The sequence below is a fragment of the Telmatherina bonti genome (genome assembly GCF_933228915.1).
Source record: "Telmatherina bonti genome assembly, chromosome: 6".
NCBI classification, from domain to species: Eukaryota; Metazoa; Chordata; class Actinopteri; order Atheriniformes; family Telmatherinidae; genus Telmatherina; species Telmatherina bonti.
The window spans coordinates 9,265,252-9,284,945 of record NC_136624.1 but is presented as its reverse complement, the minus strand read 5'-3'; the positions used below and the strand labels follow the sequence as shown (position 1 = coordinate 9,284,945).

The 19,694-nt window shown below is 40.4% G+C and overlaps 2 protein-coding genes across 2 annotated transcripts; one reads left to right on the top strand and one right to left on the bottom strand.

Moving 5' to 3' along the window:
* Positions 1 to 8,632: 8,632 nt before the first annotated feature.
* On the top strand, positions 8,633 to 10,910 carry prok2 (prokineticin 2; the record flags this gene model as incomplete). Its single annotated transcript, XM_079241487.1, has 3 exons — positions 8,633 to 8,704; positions 9,895 to 10,020; positions 10,785 to 10,910. The coding sequence occupies 3 exons, from the start codon at positions 8,633 to 8,635 to the stop codon at positions 10,908 to 10,910; spliced, it is 324 nt and encodes a 107-aa protein (XP_079097613.1).
* Positions 10,911 to 15,574: 4,664 nt separating this feature from the next.
* On the bottom strand, positions 15,575 to 17,063 carry gpr27 (G protein-coupled receptor 27). The gene has a single exon (XM_079243016.1). It carries the CDS (start codon positions 16,784 to 16,786, stop codon positions 15,599 to 15,601), a length of 1,188 nt encoding a protein of 395 aa, XP_079099142.1. The 5' UTR covers positions 16,787 to 17,063; the 3' UTR covers positions 15,575 to 15,598.
* Positions 17,064 to 19,694: the final 2,631 nt, after the last annotated feature.

The following is a 19,694-nucleotide window of genomic DNA, read 5'->3' as shown; positions in this document are numbered from 1 at the left end:
ATTCCATACAAACCCCGCCCCTTTTACACCTGGTACTAAATCTTAATGGAAAAGAAACAGAACCAAGCTGAAACAAGTTGAGGTGTGTTAAGTTGAGACAAGCTGATACTAATGGAAAAGAGGCATTATTCTATTCTATTCTACAGTCATCTAGCAGACGCTTTTATCCAAAGCGACTTACATATGAGTAAAAACAACACAAGCAGGAAATTAAACAGTAGAGGACATCGTAGGAAGGTGCTAGTGGACTGTTCAGTTGGATGCAGATCCTTCTATGAAGTGCTACAGGCTTTTTTTTTGTTTTGTTTTGTTTTTGTTTACTCCCTTCCCACCCCATAATATCACTTATGTTATAATACAAAGAATTAATACCATAAAGTTTGTTGCAAAAAACTGGGCTAAGTTCTCCAACTTTCCACTAAATATAGCTATACTAAGTGTTGAAGTGCTCCTGGAAGAGCTGAGTCTTCAGCTTGCCCTTAAAAGTAGACAGGGACTCTGCATTAGTTCCCTGTTCTCTTCAAGCAAATGAAGAGAACAGGTTGTGATGAGATTATCGTCTGAGACCATAAAAATATGGAAGATTTTCTCCTCACAAAAACACTGAAATCTGCATCGTTGCAGACTCGGACCAGAAGAGCCTCATAAACACAGCTTAATTATCTCTGATCAGCGGATTTATGAACATTTTCCCTCAAGGAAAATGAGATTATTATAATAAAAACCTGGTCTGTTGCAGAATGTTCAACCCTTTATGCCTCACACATTCCTGACGGATCTAATCCCAGAAGATTAAAGACAAGTAGGTCAGATGTTTACCATCTATCACTGTCAGACTGATGTTTCAGGTAAAGAGACGCAGACAATGGAAGCTGAGGCCTATGTGTAAGTGGAGGGTGGGGGTTACTATGCAGGTGTGTGTGAGATGTGTGTGCATGATAAGAAGTGTATGTTTTGAAACTAATGTTTTTACCCTCAACATGTGATGGTTTTTTTATGCATAGTCATTATTTTTTGCTATCTAAAAGACTTTGAGCTGCTTTTGTATGAAAAGGGCTGTATAAATAAAGTTTGACTTGATTTGAAGTCTGAGGAAACATTGATTCTAGTTGGATATTTCAGTTTAGATGCTCTAAACTTCATCGCCTTGAAAGAGCGCTTCACAATATTTTCCCAAATATTCAATCAGAAGCCAAGCTGGTGTCCTTGGCTTTTTGTACATCCAGTCCTCGGCTGTTGTTTGGACAGTCAAGAACAACATATCCACTCTGCTAGCATGTAAAGTGAACGAGCAAAGAGAGGCCAGGCATCGCAGCTGAATGCTAATTCTCCTGTAAAACTGGGAGCCAAAGGAATCTGTGCTCTTCCATCATGATGACTGACTTTATGTGGGTTACAGGAAAAGTTTTTCTCTCCTCATCCAATGTACTTTACTGTAAAAGATTTGGATTAAAAAGAAAATGAGGGAGAGAGCACATGCTCAGCTATAATCTCTTGTCCCAGCAGGTGGGCGCTTGGCGTTCAGAAACCCTCGTAGGTCATGTACTGTAAAAACCCATCAGATTAAACTGGGATGGATGAGGGCGGTTGGAGCGTAGTTCAGTGATATTATGTTGTCCAAAGAGCTGATCCTTTAATGACGCAGTCTGGATAAAAGAATGTACAATCTGCAGGACTGATCTGATCTGCTGGCTTGTGTCCTTCACATGTTTATTAAACTGGATCAAATCAGATGAAGGATAGAACCAGAGGGAATTATAACAGCTCTGGTTCATTCTGCATCCTGACAAGCTCGTTTATAGCAGTAAACTACACGAGTCTTTCCATCGGCAGCTTCCTGGTTTTCTCCATTAAAATCTGCAGCGTTAATGAGAAAGATGCCAAACAGATGGTTGCAGTCACAAACCTGTTCAGACTGTCACGGTGGTGGTGAAGGTGTGGACCCAAATGCGGAGACGAAAGTCAGGAATGCACAAGTATGAAGTTTTAATCCAGAAAGAAACCGCGGTCAATACAGACATGGAGAAGCTAACAAACACAAGGATGAGAAACTAGCACAGGCAACTAAACTAACACAATGATCCAGCAACTGAGAACACAAACCAAGAGGTATAAATACACGGAGGAAGGAACTAGACACAGGTGGAACAAATCAGAAGATCAAACCAGGTGAACTAATGAACAGGAACCTGGACATGAGAGAACTAAACAAGGAAAACTACAAACCGAAACAGGAAACCAGAACTAAAGAAAAACACAAAATATCACATCATGACATAGACTCTGCAAATCCTCTTCATTTAGTCATTCCTCTGTCTTTCCTTTTCACCAAACACTCTCTGATGGTGACACAGAGGTTTTATCTTCGCATCTGGACCTGCAGCCTTGTTCTGGTTCAGTTTCTCAAGTTGCTTCATAACCTGATTGCAGGACACAAACAAGGTGGAGGTCTCAGGATGTCCTGATGTGGAGGGAGATGAAGATGTGTTCTGGTCCATGACTGAGCTGCAGGGTGACAGATTGGAGGCGTGACAGGAAAGCAGTGGGTTTATGGAGGGTGTGTGGTCTGTTGGGCTGGAGGTAGGGGGTGAACTAAACCTGTTGAAGAATATGTTCAGCTCATTAGCTCTGTCCAGACCTCCATCAGGCTGGTCCCCTTTTAACTTGAAGCCGGTGATCTTCTTCATTCCAGACCACACATCCCTCACGTTATTCTGCTGGAGCTGACTTTCTAACTTCTTCCTGTAGCATTTCTTAGTGGGACAATGCTGTCCACACAGAAGTTTATGTAATCTGTCACACACTCAGTCATGGCGTTGATGTCGTCTCCATGAGGTTCACAGAGGACGTTCCAGTCTGTAGCCTCAAAGCCTCCTCTAAGAGCATCTTCAGCTTCAGCAGACCAGATTTTGATAGTCTTTGTGATGACTGGTTGCTGCTGAACGATGGGCTTGTAGGTGGAAGTGAGAAGAACCAGATTATGGTCAGATCTTTCTAAAGGAGGCAGGGCAGAACAACTGTATCCATTATTCATATTTGCATAAAATAAGTCCAACAACGGAGCTGATGACGTCACAGGCTGTGTCTGGTGCGGTACCAGGTATTATATAAACCGCTACCAGAATAACACAGGTAAACTCTCTGGGTAAATAATATGGATGGAGGCTCACAGCGAACAGTTCGATGTCCCTTGTGCATATCTTCTCCTTGACAGTAACATGTCCAGGATGAAACCAACGCTGGTTAACAAGCACTGCAATTCCACCACCCTTTATCTTTCCACTGTGTTGTCGTGTTCTTCATGGACCGTTTTAAGGCCCGGTACAGAAACATTACAGTCAGGGATGTGTTCATGCAGCCATGTCTCGGTGAAGCACATAATACTGCACTCTCTGTATTCTTTCTGAGATCTTGTTAGCATCTCAAGCTCATCCGTTTTGTTAGCTAGCGATCTCACATTACCCATGACGACGGTCGGTAGATATGGTTTAAATCTCCATCACTTTCTCCTTTGTCTCACTCCCGCTCTGCATCCTCTTCTCTTTCTTTTCAACTCCATCGGGATTTGATGTGTTGTTTCACTGATAATCCTGATTTGAGAGGGGTTAATCAGTTGATCCTGATTGTAAACAAGTCTTTCGTTGCCATGGAGACTCATCATAACAAGTCTTGAAAGACCCAAAAACATGCAGAAAAATCTCCCTTGCAGCACACCCTCCGAACCGGCATGTAATCCTCAGAAAAATGTGAGTAGAGTTTGTACAATCATGTAAAAAATCATGCTACCAAGTCAGAGCAACTACAGTTTGCTGCCATCAGATGACGCTGAATGTTGAATATAAGATAAAAGATAAGATAAGAGATAATATAAAAGTCGTAATAAAACTGACTTTTACTGGCTGGAGAGTCTCAGAGAAGAAAGAAGATGAAGACGACACAGGATTAGACTTTGTTATACTAGACCTAGTAGACGATGTCTGCACTGTGTCTAATCAGCACTCTATACTACCCCCAGATCTACAACGGAGTTAAATAAAGGCAAGTAAAACTCAGTTTGGAGGAGCATTGCTTTACTTCAGAATTATTCCATTTGGAGTAATGTGCAGCGATTCTGCATTCAGACACATCACGTAACTGTAGCCATTGAGAAAATCTGCCAAAGTTCAGTGAGCAGCTTTATATACATCCAAATAATCTCCAGATGATGAATTTGATGCTTTACTGTAAACTTTTAATGTTGGTCGTCTGACATGTAGTCATGCAGTTTGGTTGGAGGAGGATTCAGCTGGAGATTTAATCACATGGTGTCAAATAATTGTTAAAACTAAAATGAGCTTATTTTATTTTATTTTATTTCCTTTTTCTTTGTTAAAAAGTGTTACAGTGGTAGGAAATCCAAGGAACTTAACAAAAAACCCAAACAAACAAACAAAATAATCCAAAAAGCCACTTAGGGCTGCCAGATGTTTGCAGCAGCTACTGGCAACATAGGTAGAACCTGTTTCATCCAGATTACAACTGGACCATCCACCACGCTCTGTCACATAAATAGTCTGCATAGTAATATAATTAAATCTAAAATATTATCATTTGGAGCTCTGTGGTTCTCTTCAGGTTCTCTATCTTCCTTCCACTGTCCCGAAGCATGCATGACAGGTTGGCTGATGTCTCTAAATCCTAAGTGTTTGAGTCTTCATGTCAGCCCTGTGATGAGCTGACAACCCATCCATGGAGAACCCAGCTGGGATAGAATCTAACCCCTCTGTGAACCAGTATACTGAAGCCAGAAAACCTTGAGTCAGTCTGCAAATAAGAAGAAACTTAACTTTCTACGCCACACCAAAGGCTCAATGCGATTTAATGAACGGTTGTAACAAACAGGAAAACCATTAACAACGTGAGTAAAGCAGAAATGGCAGCGACAACGAAATTGATGTAGGACACCAACACATGTTAACACTGTGTGAATACAATCATAGAAATCCTTACAGGTATAAAAATGTTTCTTTAAGCTGCAGGAAATTTAAGTTAGACAAATACCTGCATAAACAACCATTTAAAGTAATAAAAAAAAAAAAAAGTCTTTAAATTCCAAAAGGAACATGTTAATGACTGCTGCTGTCAGGAACATGAATGATGAAAATATATTCTCCAAAACTTCTGGAGGACAAATGCAGTTGAGTCTGATTCAAATGAAAACCTTGCCAAGATTTGTGAGTAAGATATATCAGAAAGATAAACAAATCCAACCAGCTGCTGATCGTTTTGATCTTTCAGCTGTCTCGTGGTCTCTCAGATTGGCAGATCAGCCGACAGAATCTGATGGATGTGACATGAAAAAAATATAATTAAATATAGGACCATGTCTCAGCTGTTAAAGACAACAGGAAGTTGTCTTCTAGACGTTTCTGTCACATTTTCATCATCATCGAGAGACAAGTTGCTTCTTGGATTGTGAGATTCAGTTTGAAATCTGTCATTTACGATCAAATCTGAACTAATCCTTCATGTGTATTTAATCATGATGTTTTGATATTCTTCAGTGCAACATTTCGTTCATGGCTGCATGCCAGAGTCTTTTCTTCTTGTGAATGTCTGAAAACCTTCGGAAAAGACAGATTTAGCTCACAAAATGTTGATTTTCTGTACAATTCAGATAGAATAGTCAGAGCTTTAAAAGCCAACAATTAAATTTAGCTATCCTGTTGTAGATACAGCTGATTGGTTGAACAAATACAACTTCTGAAAAGAAGTGTTTTAATTATTGATCTTCTTACATCTTTCATTACCATCCAACACCATTTACTGGTGGATAACAGTTATATGAACCAGGCATTCATTTCATTTCACTTCAGGAGATGAGATGAGATGAGAAGAGATGAGATAAAAATTTAGATGTGACTTGGCGAGATGAGATGAAACGAGATGAGATTAGATAGGACTTGGTGAGATGAGATGAGATGAGATGAGATGAGATGAGATGAGATGTTACTGGGTGAGATGAGATGAGATGAGATGAGATGAGATGAGATGAGATGAGATGAGGTGAGGTGAGGTGAGGTGAGATGAAATGAGGTGAGATGAGATGAGATGAGGTGAGATGACATGAGGTGAGATGAGATGAGATGAGATGAGATGAGATGAGATGAGATGAGATGAGATGTGATGAGATGAGATGAGATGAGGTGAGGTGAGGTGAGGTGAGGTGAGGTGAGATGAGATGAGATGTTACTGGGTGAGATGAGATGAGATGAGATGTGACTGGGTGAGATGAGATGAGATGAGATGAGATGAGATGAGATGAGATGAGATGAGGTGAGGTGAGGTGAGATGAGATGAGATGTTACTGGGTGAGATGAGATGAGATGAGATGTGACTGGGTGAGATGAGATGAGATGAGATGAGATGAGATGAGATGAGATGAGATGAGGTGAGGTGAGGTGAGGTGAGGTGAGGTGAGGTGAGGTGAGGAGACGTGAGATGAGATGAGATGAGATGAGATGAGATGTTACTGGGTGAGATGAGATGAGATGTGACTGGGTGAGATGAGATGAGATGAGATGAGATGAGATGAGATGAGATGAGATGAGATGAGATGAGATGAGATGAGGTGAGGTGAGATGAGATGATATGTTACTGGGTGAGATGAGATGAGATGAGATGAGATGAGATGAGATGAGGTGAGGTGAGGTGAGGTGAGGTGAGGTGAGGTGAGGTGAGGTGAGGTGAGGTGAGGTGAGATGAGATGAGATGTTACTGGGTGAGATGAGATGAGATGTGACTGGGTGAGATGAGATGAGATGAGATGAGATGAGGTGAGATGAGATGAGATGAGATGTGACTGGGTGAGATGAGATGAGATGAGATGAGATGAGGTGAGGTGAGGTGAGGTGAGGTGAGGTGAGGTGAGGTGAGGTGAGGTGAGGTGAGGTGAGATGAGATGAGATGTTACTGGGTGAGATGAGATGAGATGAGGTGAGGTGAGGTGAGATGAGATGATATGTTACTGGGTGAGATGAGATGAGATGAGATGTGACTGGGTGAGATGAGATGAGATGAGATGAGATTATATGTTACTGGGTGAGATGAGATGAGATGAGATGAGATGAGGTGAGGTGAGGTGAGGTGAGGTGAGATGTTACTGGGTGAGATGAGATGAGATGAGCTGTGACTGGGTGAGATGAGATTAAATGAGATGAGATGAGATTTTGCTCCCCCTAAATGAAATGCATGATGAGTTATTATGTTTTTAAGTTACATATAAAAGCAGTCAGAAAGGTCTGTTTGGGATGATAAATTAATAATAGAAAATGTGTGTGAATGATTTCATGCAAAAGAAGGCTGAAATGAAAAGAATCTTAAAAGAAGTGTTTAAAGCAAAAACTGACGTTTAAACATTATTAAAATGGCTGAAAGTTGAGCTGAAATAAGTTGAAAATGTTTGAAGATGGCTAAAACCTGCTTAATAAATGATCAGTTGGAGAAGTTATTCAGCTGAGGTCAACAGTAGAAAGACGTAAAGCTCAAAATGATTTTTAAGTGTGGTAAAAAAAAAAAATTGTTTGAAGTGAAACTAATACTGGGAAAAGACACATGAAGATGGTTGAAGTGTGCAAGATGAACACTCATTTGATAAAGCTGAAGTCAATAGCACAAAGATCCAAAGCTCAAACTGGTGTTTAAATGGGATTAAACTTGTGGAGAGTTACAACTGAAATCAGTAAAATGGCAAATTGAGTCAAAATGAGCAGAAAATTTTAAAACTCAAAATGTTTTTTCAAAGTGTTGAAAATGGCTGAAAGTGGCAAAATGAGTGAAAGACAGTTAAACGTGGTTGAAATGTCCTTGCTGAAGACTTAGCTGAAGGACTTATGAAGCTGAGGCCAGTAGGAAAAGTGTAGAAGCTTAAAATTCTGTGTAAATGTAGTAAAAAAAAAAGAAAAAAAGGTTGAAAGTTGAACTTAAATGAGTGAAAGACAGTTGAAGATGGGTAAAATCTTCTTGTTGAAGACTTGGTAGCAAGTTGTGTTTAAATGTGGTGAAATTGGTTGAAAGTTGAACTGAAGTGACTAAAATACAGTTGAAAATGATTGGATTCAGAATATTATTGAAGAAAAACAGGAAAACTATTGTTTGAATGCTTGAAAGCGTTCACAAAATTACATTTTTCACTTTCAGGACCTCAGATGATCACTTCCTTCCATCTGCTTTTAATCAGAGCTCTGCTGTGAAAAGAAATTTCAAAACATTGGCCTTGCAGCCTGAAAAGGTGAGGACAATAAACCATTCAGGGAAAAGAGTCCGGATTACCCTGGATGGCGATACCTGTGTCCATCCCTGGCCAGTTTCAGTTCATTTGTATGCTTTGTGATCGCCATGACAACAGCAGGGTCATTGCCATGTCAAAGTTTACCTTGATTCTTTCCTGCAGCTCTTGCAAGGCAGTTTTGTCATGAGTGAGTCAGAGTTTGTGAATGGCAGGCAGCCTTTATAAAGCCTCTGCAGCCTTTCACAGAAGAGTTTGGAGGTCAGTTTGTGCTGCGCTCTGCCACAGATGCACACGTAGCCACGTCCGTCCGCTTCAGCACATTTCACCCTGGAGAGCAAAGAAACACAGCGACAGCTTCACATCATGACATCTCTCCTACCTTTACTCTTCTCCCTGCTGCTGGTGTCCCACGGATCCTCAGCCGTCATCACCGGGGTGAGTCCAGGCCAACGACGCGTCAAAACCGGACAGCGCCATATTTATCTATTTATTACTAATATTGGCCCTAATATTACTGATATGTCCACCTTCTTATACTCAACTGCCAAAATGCAGCAGGAGAATTTCATTCATTCATTCATTCATTCATTCATTCACTGAGGTGAGAGGCAGGTCCACCTGGGCAGAATTTATTAGAATTGATTATTTTTTAATAAAATAATAATAATGATAATAAAATGTGACAATAATTTGAATAAAATGTAAACATTTTTTATATTATTTTACATGAATCTAAAATAAAAATTTAAAAAAACCAACAAAAAGTAAATTAATTGTGAAGAAATAAAACATCATGTATGATTTCTGGATATTTATCAGGACAAATCTTCAATAATCAACCAGTAAATATGCAAGTCTTGTAACCGTGATCCTATTTACTCCATGGATGTGTACTCTGTAAACATCCATAGAGGGGAGAGGGTCGTGCAAGAGACAGGTGACCCTTCCAGGTGGATAAGCTCCTCCTCCTCCTCCAGCTGCAGGGCGGATGGGACCTGAGAGGATGAATGAGTCATTTTCATCACATCTGGAATCACCGCTGCTCCTCTTCATCATCTCATCTGAAGCAAGAGCTGTTCGTCAGAGGTGTCACCATCATCATCCTCATGATCTGCTGTTTATCTATCTATCTATCTATCTATCTATCTATCTATCTATCTATCTATCTATCCATCTATCTATATCTATCTATCCATCTATCTATCTATCTATCTATATCTATCTATCCATCTATCTATCTATCTATCTATCTATCCATCTATCTATCCATCTATCCATCCATCTATCCATCCATCTATCCATCTATCCATCTATCTATCTATCTATCTGTTTATCTATCTATCCATCTATCTATCTATCTATCCATCTATCTATCATCTATCTATCTATCTATCCATCTATCCATCTATCTATCTATCTATCTATCTATCCATCTATCTATCTATCTATCTATCTATCTATCTATCCATCTATCTATCTATCTATCTATCTATCCATCCATCCATCCATCCATCCATCCATCCATCTATCTATCTTTCTATGTGTGTGTGTTTGTGTATAAATGTGTGTGTTTGTGTATAAATGTGTGTGTGTGTGTGTGTGTGTGTGTGTGTGTGTGTGTGCAGGCCTGTGACAGGGACTCTCAGTGTGGAGGTGGGATGTGCTGCGCAGTGAGTTTGTGGATCCGCAGCCTGCGTATGTGCACGCCGATGGGACGGGAAGGAGACGACTGTCACCCTCTGAGCCACAAGGTGACTCGTCTCACCTATAAACTCTGCCGACTTTTCGTGATAAAATATAAACAAACTATGTTTTACACTGGTTTAGTAAAATAAACTTGCGGATATTTTTGTCTCATATTTGCATGAAAAACTTTTGGCTTTTTTTCCCCCCAGAATTTAGTTATTTTCTATTCTGTTTTATTTACTCATTTAATCAACCACTTATTTCTTTTAAAAATTATTTTTATTTATTTATTGTTAATAATATATTTAATATTTTTTTTAGTCTCTTTCTTTCTTTTCCAGATTGTTCAGTGTATTGATTTTATTTTTATATAATTGTACGTAACATCAGCCATTAAGAGGTGAAACATTAAACCTGCATTTTGCCTCGTGGTTTTATCTCTGCATCCATGCTGCCCGATGAAAAACATTTCAACTCCATGACACCTTGCGTTAAAAGGAAAAAAACAAGAATTGTGCTGGAGTTGAACACTTCCACACCTGAATTTATAAACAAGTCATATTAAAAAATAAAACAAATACAGTAAAAAAAAAATAAAAAATCTGGAAAAATAATAAAAAGACAAAAAAATTACTGGAATAAAATTAAATACAATTGAATATTAAATGAATAAATAATGAATAATGAAGATAAATAATTAATAAATATAAAAATAAACACAAGAAAAATAATTAAAAGAAAAAGACTGAAATAAAATAATTGTTGTCGTTCATTGTTGTATGAAATTAAATGAATCAGACCTCATGTGTATGTTTTTACCTCCATCCAGGCTCCTTTCTTTGGGAAAAGGCTGCACCACACATGTCCCTGCCTGCCCAACCTCTCCTGTCTGACTGTAGAAGAAGGAAAATCCAAATGCCTCCCATCATACAAGTATCCAGATTACTTCCTCTGAGGACCTGAACATTCAATCCCCACCTGCACCATAACTGTCCCACCTGTAAAACTATTTGTATAATTTTGAACAGAGATATATTTCATAATGCATCATGTTCTGCTAAAATTAAACTATATATTTAAAGGAAAAGCATCCTGTTGTGTCTTTATTCCTTTTGACAAACATAAATACTTTACAGAGAACATCAAGTCAAGTTCAACTTAAAATGTACATTTTTTATATTGCAGTTTACTGATTTAGTTTATTACGTTACATACATGTAGTATGACTGAACTGATGCTGACTTGTGTTTTATTTGTTGTCACTCAGGACCGTTTTCAGACATGAAGTTATTTTTACACCACAAAACAGCATTTTACTGTTATCACTAGAAAATATTATTATTGTTACTATTATTAACCCTTTCATGCATAGTGACCCTCTAATGGACACAAGCTTTTTTTTTTTTATTGCATATTCATGAATGAGGATGGTATTTTTTGTAAATAAACCCCTTCAGTGGATGTTAGTGAGTCATCCATATTATTATTATTATTTTGTCATTCATTAATTTTCCTAACTGTTTAATCCAATTCAGGGTTGCGGGGAAGCTGGAGCCTATCCCAGCAGTCATAGGGCGAAAGGCAGACTACACCCTGGACAGCTCACCAGTCCATCGCAGGGCTATTTTTATTTTATTTTATTTTATTTTATTTTATTATATTATTATTGGGCTACATGGGGGTGCATATTAACCCCGCAGCCCTATACTTTGAGTTGGCCTAAAAGGGGGTCTAACAGACTCCTGTTCCTGCGTCTCTCCTACCTGCTGGGATGGATTCCAGTTTCCCAGTGACCCTGAACTGGACAAGGTGGTTTAGAAAAGCCGACTCATCTGGCTGCAGAGTAAAACATGACTCATCATAATGTGATTTGGTCCATCGCCGTATGATTCAGCAGTAAATGCAGCTTTGAAACCGTAGGATCAGAAAAGCTGAATAAACACTGTTTTCACTCAAATTAAAGCAGATGGACTTTATGGAGGAAGCTGGAAGTCTTTCTGTCCTGCTCAGATGGTTCCAGGTCCGGTCCAAACAAACCTGCTCATGGAAATGTATGTCCCTTCATGTTGTCATGGTAACACGTCTGTCCTCTGAGGAGAAGAGGTGAACTAGACAAGCCGGATGTGATCGAAAAGCTCTAATCTGTTCATTTGACCTGCTTTTTAACTTCAGGTGTAAGATGGAAGTCTGGATATAAAATCAAATAAAAACCTTTTCACATCCTAATTTCATAAATCTGTTAAAGAGCTGATAGAAAAATCTAATAAGTTCATACAAACTGAGATTAAAGTGAACGACCTGTGAAGTGTTTACCTGCAGGTGCAGCCTGCTGTAGCCTCAACGGTGTAAAAGTATGATCATACATGTTACCATGGAAACTTGTGAAACTGGAGGGTGACCTTGATAACCTAACCAGAACGTGACATCACCGCAGCACCGGCCACTTCATTCAGAACACCCAGAGTGCTTCAGACAGAGTAGCGACACTGTAAACATCATGGACAGCGGACGTCACATGACCCAGGGTCACACCAATAGTTCACAGACCGCCGTTCCTTCTCTGTTCCTGAGGAACGTTTTCTGGGAAGTGGCTGAAATGACAGACCTGAAACGACATTTGTTGGCGTTGTGAGTCATTAGCTGAATATTCTGTAACAAATTAAATCAACTGTTTTATTCAATTAGTTGTGTAATTAAGAAGCCGGTGGTGGTTTAGACAGCGGTAGCGAACAGGAGCCAGACTGTGTAGACACCACCAGTAAGCCTGAAGATATTTATGTTTTTATCATTAAAGAGAATCTGTTTATGTATTTACTGATGTGTTTATAATTTAGTTTCTGTTGAAAATGGAAAACTATGATAAATGTCGTCTCTCTCCTGCTTCCAAAAATAAAACTTTGACAAATTACGTAGACAGTATAGTGATCAATACACAATATTGGGCAATACTGAAGGAAAATTTGGAGGAAAATTGATGTAGCTGCGCTGCTTTCTGCCAAAATCCATTCAAAGCCATTTACAGCTGTAATGTGGAAGTTTTGAGGGCTACGTGAACTTTTATTATTCACCACTGGGAATCTGTTCAGCTACTGGTTACGGTCAGAAACAAACAGAATATGTGTGTATGATGAATTTTCTGCTTTCAGAAGTCTTTTCTGAGTCCAGGCAGAGCTTTTCACCTCAGACACATCTCATTATTTACATTATTTACAAGATTTTCTTCATTTTCTTTTCTAAAACTCTAAAATTCACTGTTGTTTCTTCCACACCGCGCCATCTTTACCAGAAATAAACTGGCTAAGACCCCCTATGTCACGTCCTGGGACACTTAATGCAAAAAGTATTTACATTACACTTTTGCAATATATTTCTACATCAAAACTTTGAAAACCACATGATGACAGCAGTTTTTTGTATTGCAACATTTAGTTTTTGCGCAATTCTAGGTGTAAAGAAAATGCAGCTACTGTTGACCTCCCGCTGTTCAACGACACGCATGTTAGTGTAATGGGTACTGGAACCCAAGACCCGCTGTCAGTTGATAGGCTGAAAAACAGGGTACACAATGATCGCACAGGAGACGTGGTCGTGTTGCTCCAACATTTCTCAGCTTATGAGGAAAAAAAGCGAACGCAGCATGGACTCAGTCTCTATGCGCCTCCGACTGGCAAATTATTGTTACTGCGTCTGACTTAGTTAATGAGTGCCAACAATAATAAACACATTTTACAGAGAATAACTTATCATTCAAAATTCCAGTCATTTACAAAATGGGAGTCAAGAAAAAACCTGAAGCAGTGAAGAAAATCTGAATTACGACTTTTATTTAACTTGTCCAGAAATGGAAACATTTTTATCTTCTTGGTTTCCTGGTGAAAAGTCCATTCAGGTTAGCTTCACCAGTGGCAGTAAACCTGTAAAACACTGGACTGTTTTCTAGTGTTCATGAAATTACGCCCATAAATCCACAGATCCACCATGGCTCACCTTCTCTGCATGGAAGCCATGTCAGAAACTACCCTGTTACAGGAAACTGTGGCTTAATTTGACTGAATTAATTATTAATTTTTTTTCTGTATACTTATATCTTAGGCCACTTCAGGGTTGCAGGTAAGCTGGCGTCTATCCCAGCAATTTACAGGTAGAAGGCAGGGTCACCTGGAGAGGTCACCAGCTGCAGAACCAACACAGAGATAAACAGACTCCACTTTAACTGTGAGGGAGAATTTAGAGACCAGTTAACCTGACGTGTGGTTTAACCAACATGCAGCAATTAAACTAAATTAAATTAAATTAAATTAAATTTAGACAAATCCCATAACAGATGTTTAAGTCGAGTCTTTGTTGTCTTGACACCAATCGATCAGGATGATTTAAGATGACCTCGTGGCTGGTTATACCATCTGTCATAAAGCAAAGTAAATTATTAAACATTTTAAGGGAAGGACTGAAAAGATGAAGAGCTCAGCTTGATCAAATCCAGGTGCAGAACCAAGGGAAGGGTCGGGGAAGATGGGGGCCACTGATGGCAGCTTCTTTGGACCACCAGTACAACCAGTAAGTCTGCTCTAAAGACTGGACTAAATGAACTAAACAGCCCACGGCCACACTGGGAAGAAACGACAGGATTGGTTTGGTAAAAGATTCTCTTCATCCGATCCAACATGCTCCAGTTACTTTGTGTTTTAACTCGGCTGAGAGCTGAACTTCATGAATGAAAATCTCATTTAAGGCCAAAACGCGTCACAAGTTCGATGCCCTGTTAGTGCACATTAACTAAACCACATTTTTTACGTGTGGACAGATGAGACCAGACTGGTGAGAGGACGTCCCCAGTCTGAACCTTCCATCCCATCACTTGTTGCTACAAACGTGGTAAAACCCAACTTTTACTCCATTTCTGCTTTATTTACTGAGAAATACAAACAGTGTAAACATCCTGTTTCAAGCCGCTAAACTGTCCAGAGTCCCAGACCGAGTCCAGATCCAGAGAGGGAAGATGCAGGTGCATCTGGTCCCTCAAACCATCAAGCTGCCCGTCAGAAGAATGAGCCAATCATTCCTCAAAGTGACTTTAAACACCATCACGACACACGTTTCATCATCATCATCATCATCATGAAACATGTTTCGTTGTCATGATGATGAAACACGTTTACCTGAAAAAATCTCCACAGCAGACTGGAATTTACTGGATTTAATAAAAAATATTCTGAGTCTTTATATGTAAACAACCAACGTGTGATTGAAACGTGGACAAAATAAAGCTGCAGATTTATAAACAACCTCAAATTTAATCATTTCAGCTTTATAAAAGAATAACCCACAAATTCCTGTGTAGACATTGTTATGGATCAGACTGCATTAACATGTGTGGGGGGGTGGGTTATTGATCAGAAAGCATTGATGTGGGGGGCGTGTTGACGTGAAGCTGAATGTTAATGCCGGAAGTAAAATGAATCTCAGTCATGATGAACAAAACCGACCTGCTTTCAGTCTGACTGGAAAAGTTAAATAAGTTAAATGAGCTTACATCTGAAGTCCCCCCCCCCCCCCCCCCCCCCCCTCTGCATCTCTTAGGGGGAGTACATTCTGTAAGGACGTGGAAGGGGTGTTTGGTAGTATTGGGGGGCAGGTGGGGGTTCATATGACGCAGTATGGCTCCATGGGAGTCTGGGTCCCCACGCAGCAGGGAAAACAGGCCCTGAGTCTCATCCGAAGCTCCTTGTTGAACAGGAAGCTGATGATGGGGTTGGCCCCCGCCTGGGCGAAGCTCATCCACACCGCGGCGGTCAGGTAGAGCTGCGGCACGGGAGCCCCGCGCGCAAATATCCTCAGGTAGCACGAGCTTATGTAGGGGCCCCACAGGACGAGGAAGGCTAGCGTTATCATGTAGAACATTTTCCCGATGCGTTTTTCCATCTTGAACTCGTCCAGCACCAGCAGCCTCCGGTTCCCGTGGTGCGAAGCCTGCCGGATGCCCACCAGCGTGGGGGGCGTGGGTCCGCGGCCGAAGCCCGCGATCCAGTTGGCGGCGGCCTGCCCGGTGGCTCCGGGGCCGTGGAAGGTCCAGTTCTGGCTGATAGCCGGAACCAGCTGGGCCGGCTTCATTTTGCGGTGGTCGTAAACGAAGCAGAGCATCTTGATGTAGACCACGTGCGTGGTCCCCACGAGCACGAGCAGCATGAGCATGAAGCCCAGCGTGTCGTTCGCCTTCACGTAGCGGTGCTCGAACGTGCACTGCTCCTCCTCGCGGATGAACCTGTAGGTCCCCACGTCGAAGACCGGCGGGAAAGCCATGGCAACGGAGAGAGTCCAGACCATGCAGATCACCGCCACGCACGTGCACACGTTCATCCGCTTGGAGTAGAAGCGGTGGTGCGCGATGGCCATGTAGCGCGTGACGCTGACGCAGAAGAGCAGGAAGGCGACGTGGAAGCAGAAGAGCACCGACATGAAGGCGACCATCTTGCAGCTGAGGGCGCTGTAGGGCCAGCTCGAGCCGCTGCCGATCGACGCCATCACGAAGGGGAAGCAGACGGCGGCGCGCAGCGCGTCCGCAAGGCACAGGTCCAGCAGGAAGAAGTAGGGCGCTTTGTGCAGCGAGCTGTCCTTCAGCAGCAGCAGCGACAGCGACGCGTTGCCCAGCAGGCTCGCGCCCATGATCAGCCCCAGAGACGCCAGCTTGACCGCGGACGCGGCGGTCTGGAAGGAGGAGCTGCTCTCCGCAAACGCGCTGCTGTTCGCCATCTCCGCGCCGCCGCGCATCGACTCACGCAGCTGCGTGCTCACCCCGCGTGCCAGGTAGCGGTCCCACCAGGAAAAAAACATCCCATGTCCATGCAGTGGGAAACAAATCACGTTCCTCCTCGTGTCGCGCGCAGAAAGCAGCCTCTGCGGTTGTCGCTCCTCTCCGGACGGAAGCCGCTCGCATCCGGATGAGACACCATCCCAGCGCGCGACGGCGGCTCAGTTTCCACAAATCGTGTGGGTTTCAGATCCGTCCTCTGGATGACAGAAGAAACAGCGAAACAGCAGTCAGTGTGAAGCACGCGCAGCCTAAACGTGCAGGTCCGCGCGGCTTCCAGGCGCAGAGAGGTCTGCTGGGCTCGGCTGGATCCGGAGCGCCTCACGCGGCGGCGTCTCGCCTGTGCGACGCATCAGACCCCCCCCTCCTCAATAAAACTTTATGAGATGTTAAATATTATTTAGGTTAATCCAGGAGCAAAAAGTAAAGCAGTGCATGTTTATTCACAAATTATCAATAAATTTAGCATATTTATGTTAAAAAAAAAAAAAAAAAAAAAAAAAAAGCGTCATTTTAGTTGATTTTTCTGCATAAAGTTGTTGACAGAAACATGTTGAGCACGTGACTGGGATCATCAGATCAGGCTTCACGCACGAGACTTTGAATATACAGTTGTGCTCATTTGGAAAAGGCTGAATCACTCAAATTCAGCCGCAAACAGTCACTCAAATAACTGGAGACTTAAAAAAGGAAAAATAACTACAAATTTACAAAAGTAAAATTTAGTAATATAAGACACTGTTTTTTCATTTAGTTGAGCTGAAGAAAGAAAAAACAAACAAATTGTTCCTGGACAAATTAGAGACTTTTCTGTTGAACAGTGGGACAAAATACCTGTCAACAGGTGCAGAAGTCTGACTGAGAGGAACAGAAAACACCTGATTGGAGCGGAAACATTAAAGGATTGTTCAACTAAATATTAGTTTATGACTGATGTAATATGTAATAAATTATCTTATTTGTTTGCTTTTAAAAATTATATTTGTATTGAACCAGAATTAGAAAATAATGTAATGATTTTCATTTTTATTTATTATTACTGTTATCACTATTATTATTCAACTTATTTTGCAGACAGCTGTTTTTTCCTTCTTTAATGAAAGGGTGTGAGTAAATATGTGTAAAACTGTATATGTCAGCGGATTAAAGCATCTGAAACATTCACAAGTCATCTAAATCAACATGACGTCACGACCCACGATCACGTGATGTTTTCTTTCCAGCGCTTCCACGTGATCCGTGCGCCGCATGCACAGGGTGGAAAGTTTGTTTTAGATGGATATGAAGCGTGCAGCTTGGAAGATAAATAATAAAAGAGCTTTATGATCAGCATCACACAACAGCTCGCGCTCAGCATGCCGTGCACTTCACACTGATTCTGTAGTAATTAAACAATCAGATCACCTGCAAACCCAAAGAGTTCAGAGTTTAAAGGAGAAAGTCACATTTCATGTAGTCACATTGATCACAGAAAACACGTTATAATAATATAATAATAATAATGATAATAATGTTCAGAAACGTGTTTATTTAGGAGAGTTAGATTCTGTGACTAAATGGGTGTAAAGAAATTAAACTGGTTTATCTGCACACAGGGAATTAAATATTTTAAAAATGACTTGATTTAAAATGAGTTTGTTTTGCAGAAATAAATGAAAGAGGAAAAACAGCAGCGTGAGGCTTCAGGCTGAAGATCGTGTAATGAGGTAATGTCTCACTCAAAGGAAAATAAAAGTATGTTACGCACTATTATTACGCATATGCTGTTTTTGCTCATTCTTACTACATGATCAGAGCGAATCATCACATCTTTTTGATCACCCAAAATTATATTAAATTACATAATAGTCTGAAATAGTCGATGAAATAACTAATAGTGTTTTTTTTATTTATTTAAACGTATTTTTCTGATTGTTTTGCATTTTCTAAACTAAATAAGGAGAATCTCCTAAACAAGGTTCTGGTTGGAGGTCTGCTGACCCCCACCCTCATAGATGCTCTGCAGGTTGTTTGGAGGGGGGGCGCCTGAGGATGATGGTCTTTTCGTTCCTGCTACTCTCTGAAGTGAAAAAAGTTCTTTGCAGATGATATTTTCCTCCTGCAAACGTTTCATCTGCTGCTTCTCTTTATTTCAGCTTTATTTAACTTTTATTTAGATTATTTTCTGGATTATTCTGGGATAGGCTTCAGCTTCCCCGCAACCCTTAATCGGATAAAGCGGTTAGAATAATGAATGAATGAATGAATGAATGATAAAATATATTTTTTATGTGGAATATCTATTAAATATTAAATTGTTTACCTTGTTTATAAATCATAATAAACATGTCAATGTAAATTATTGTAAATATAGAAAGAGTTAATTAAACTAAATCTGGCGTAAACCACATATTAACTGTGTTCAGGAGAAGTTGAAAGCTCATATTGTACATTAATCTGACCATACATGGGTTATTGTGTTGAGATGTGGGGGAAATACATACAAAAGTAATACACAAACAACAAATACAGAAAAGAGGCATTAGATTGATAAACACTGAAGGGTATTGAGGGCATAAAAATAAACCCTTTTTTAAAAAAAATAAATAAAGACTGTAAAATTTCCAGACTTGATTCATTTTAAAACAGCAAAAATAACATTCAGAGATCAGAATTATTTATTTATTGCATTTCAAAATGTAAATATGAAATAAATATAAGTTTAAAGGAAGGTGATGTTGATGAGATAGTATATGAAATGAGAAATACTTTGTGGAAATCTTTAGTTTTCTATTTATTTTATTGTGAAGAGGGATGTTTGTGTATTAGAGATGGAAAGTAGAAATTAGGTAGGGTTTCATTAGTCTATACTTCTACCGGCTCATTTCAGACATGAATTGGAAAGATGTAATAAAAGTATTGCAAATGAGCATGACTGAAATAAACCTTGAA

Bases quoted from the DNA above. Each gene is read 5' to 3' on its own strand.
- gpr27 (XM_079243016.1), bottom strand. From the start codon at position 16,786: ATGTTTTTTTCCTGGTGGGACCGCTACCTGGCACGCGGGGTGAGCACG.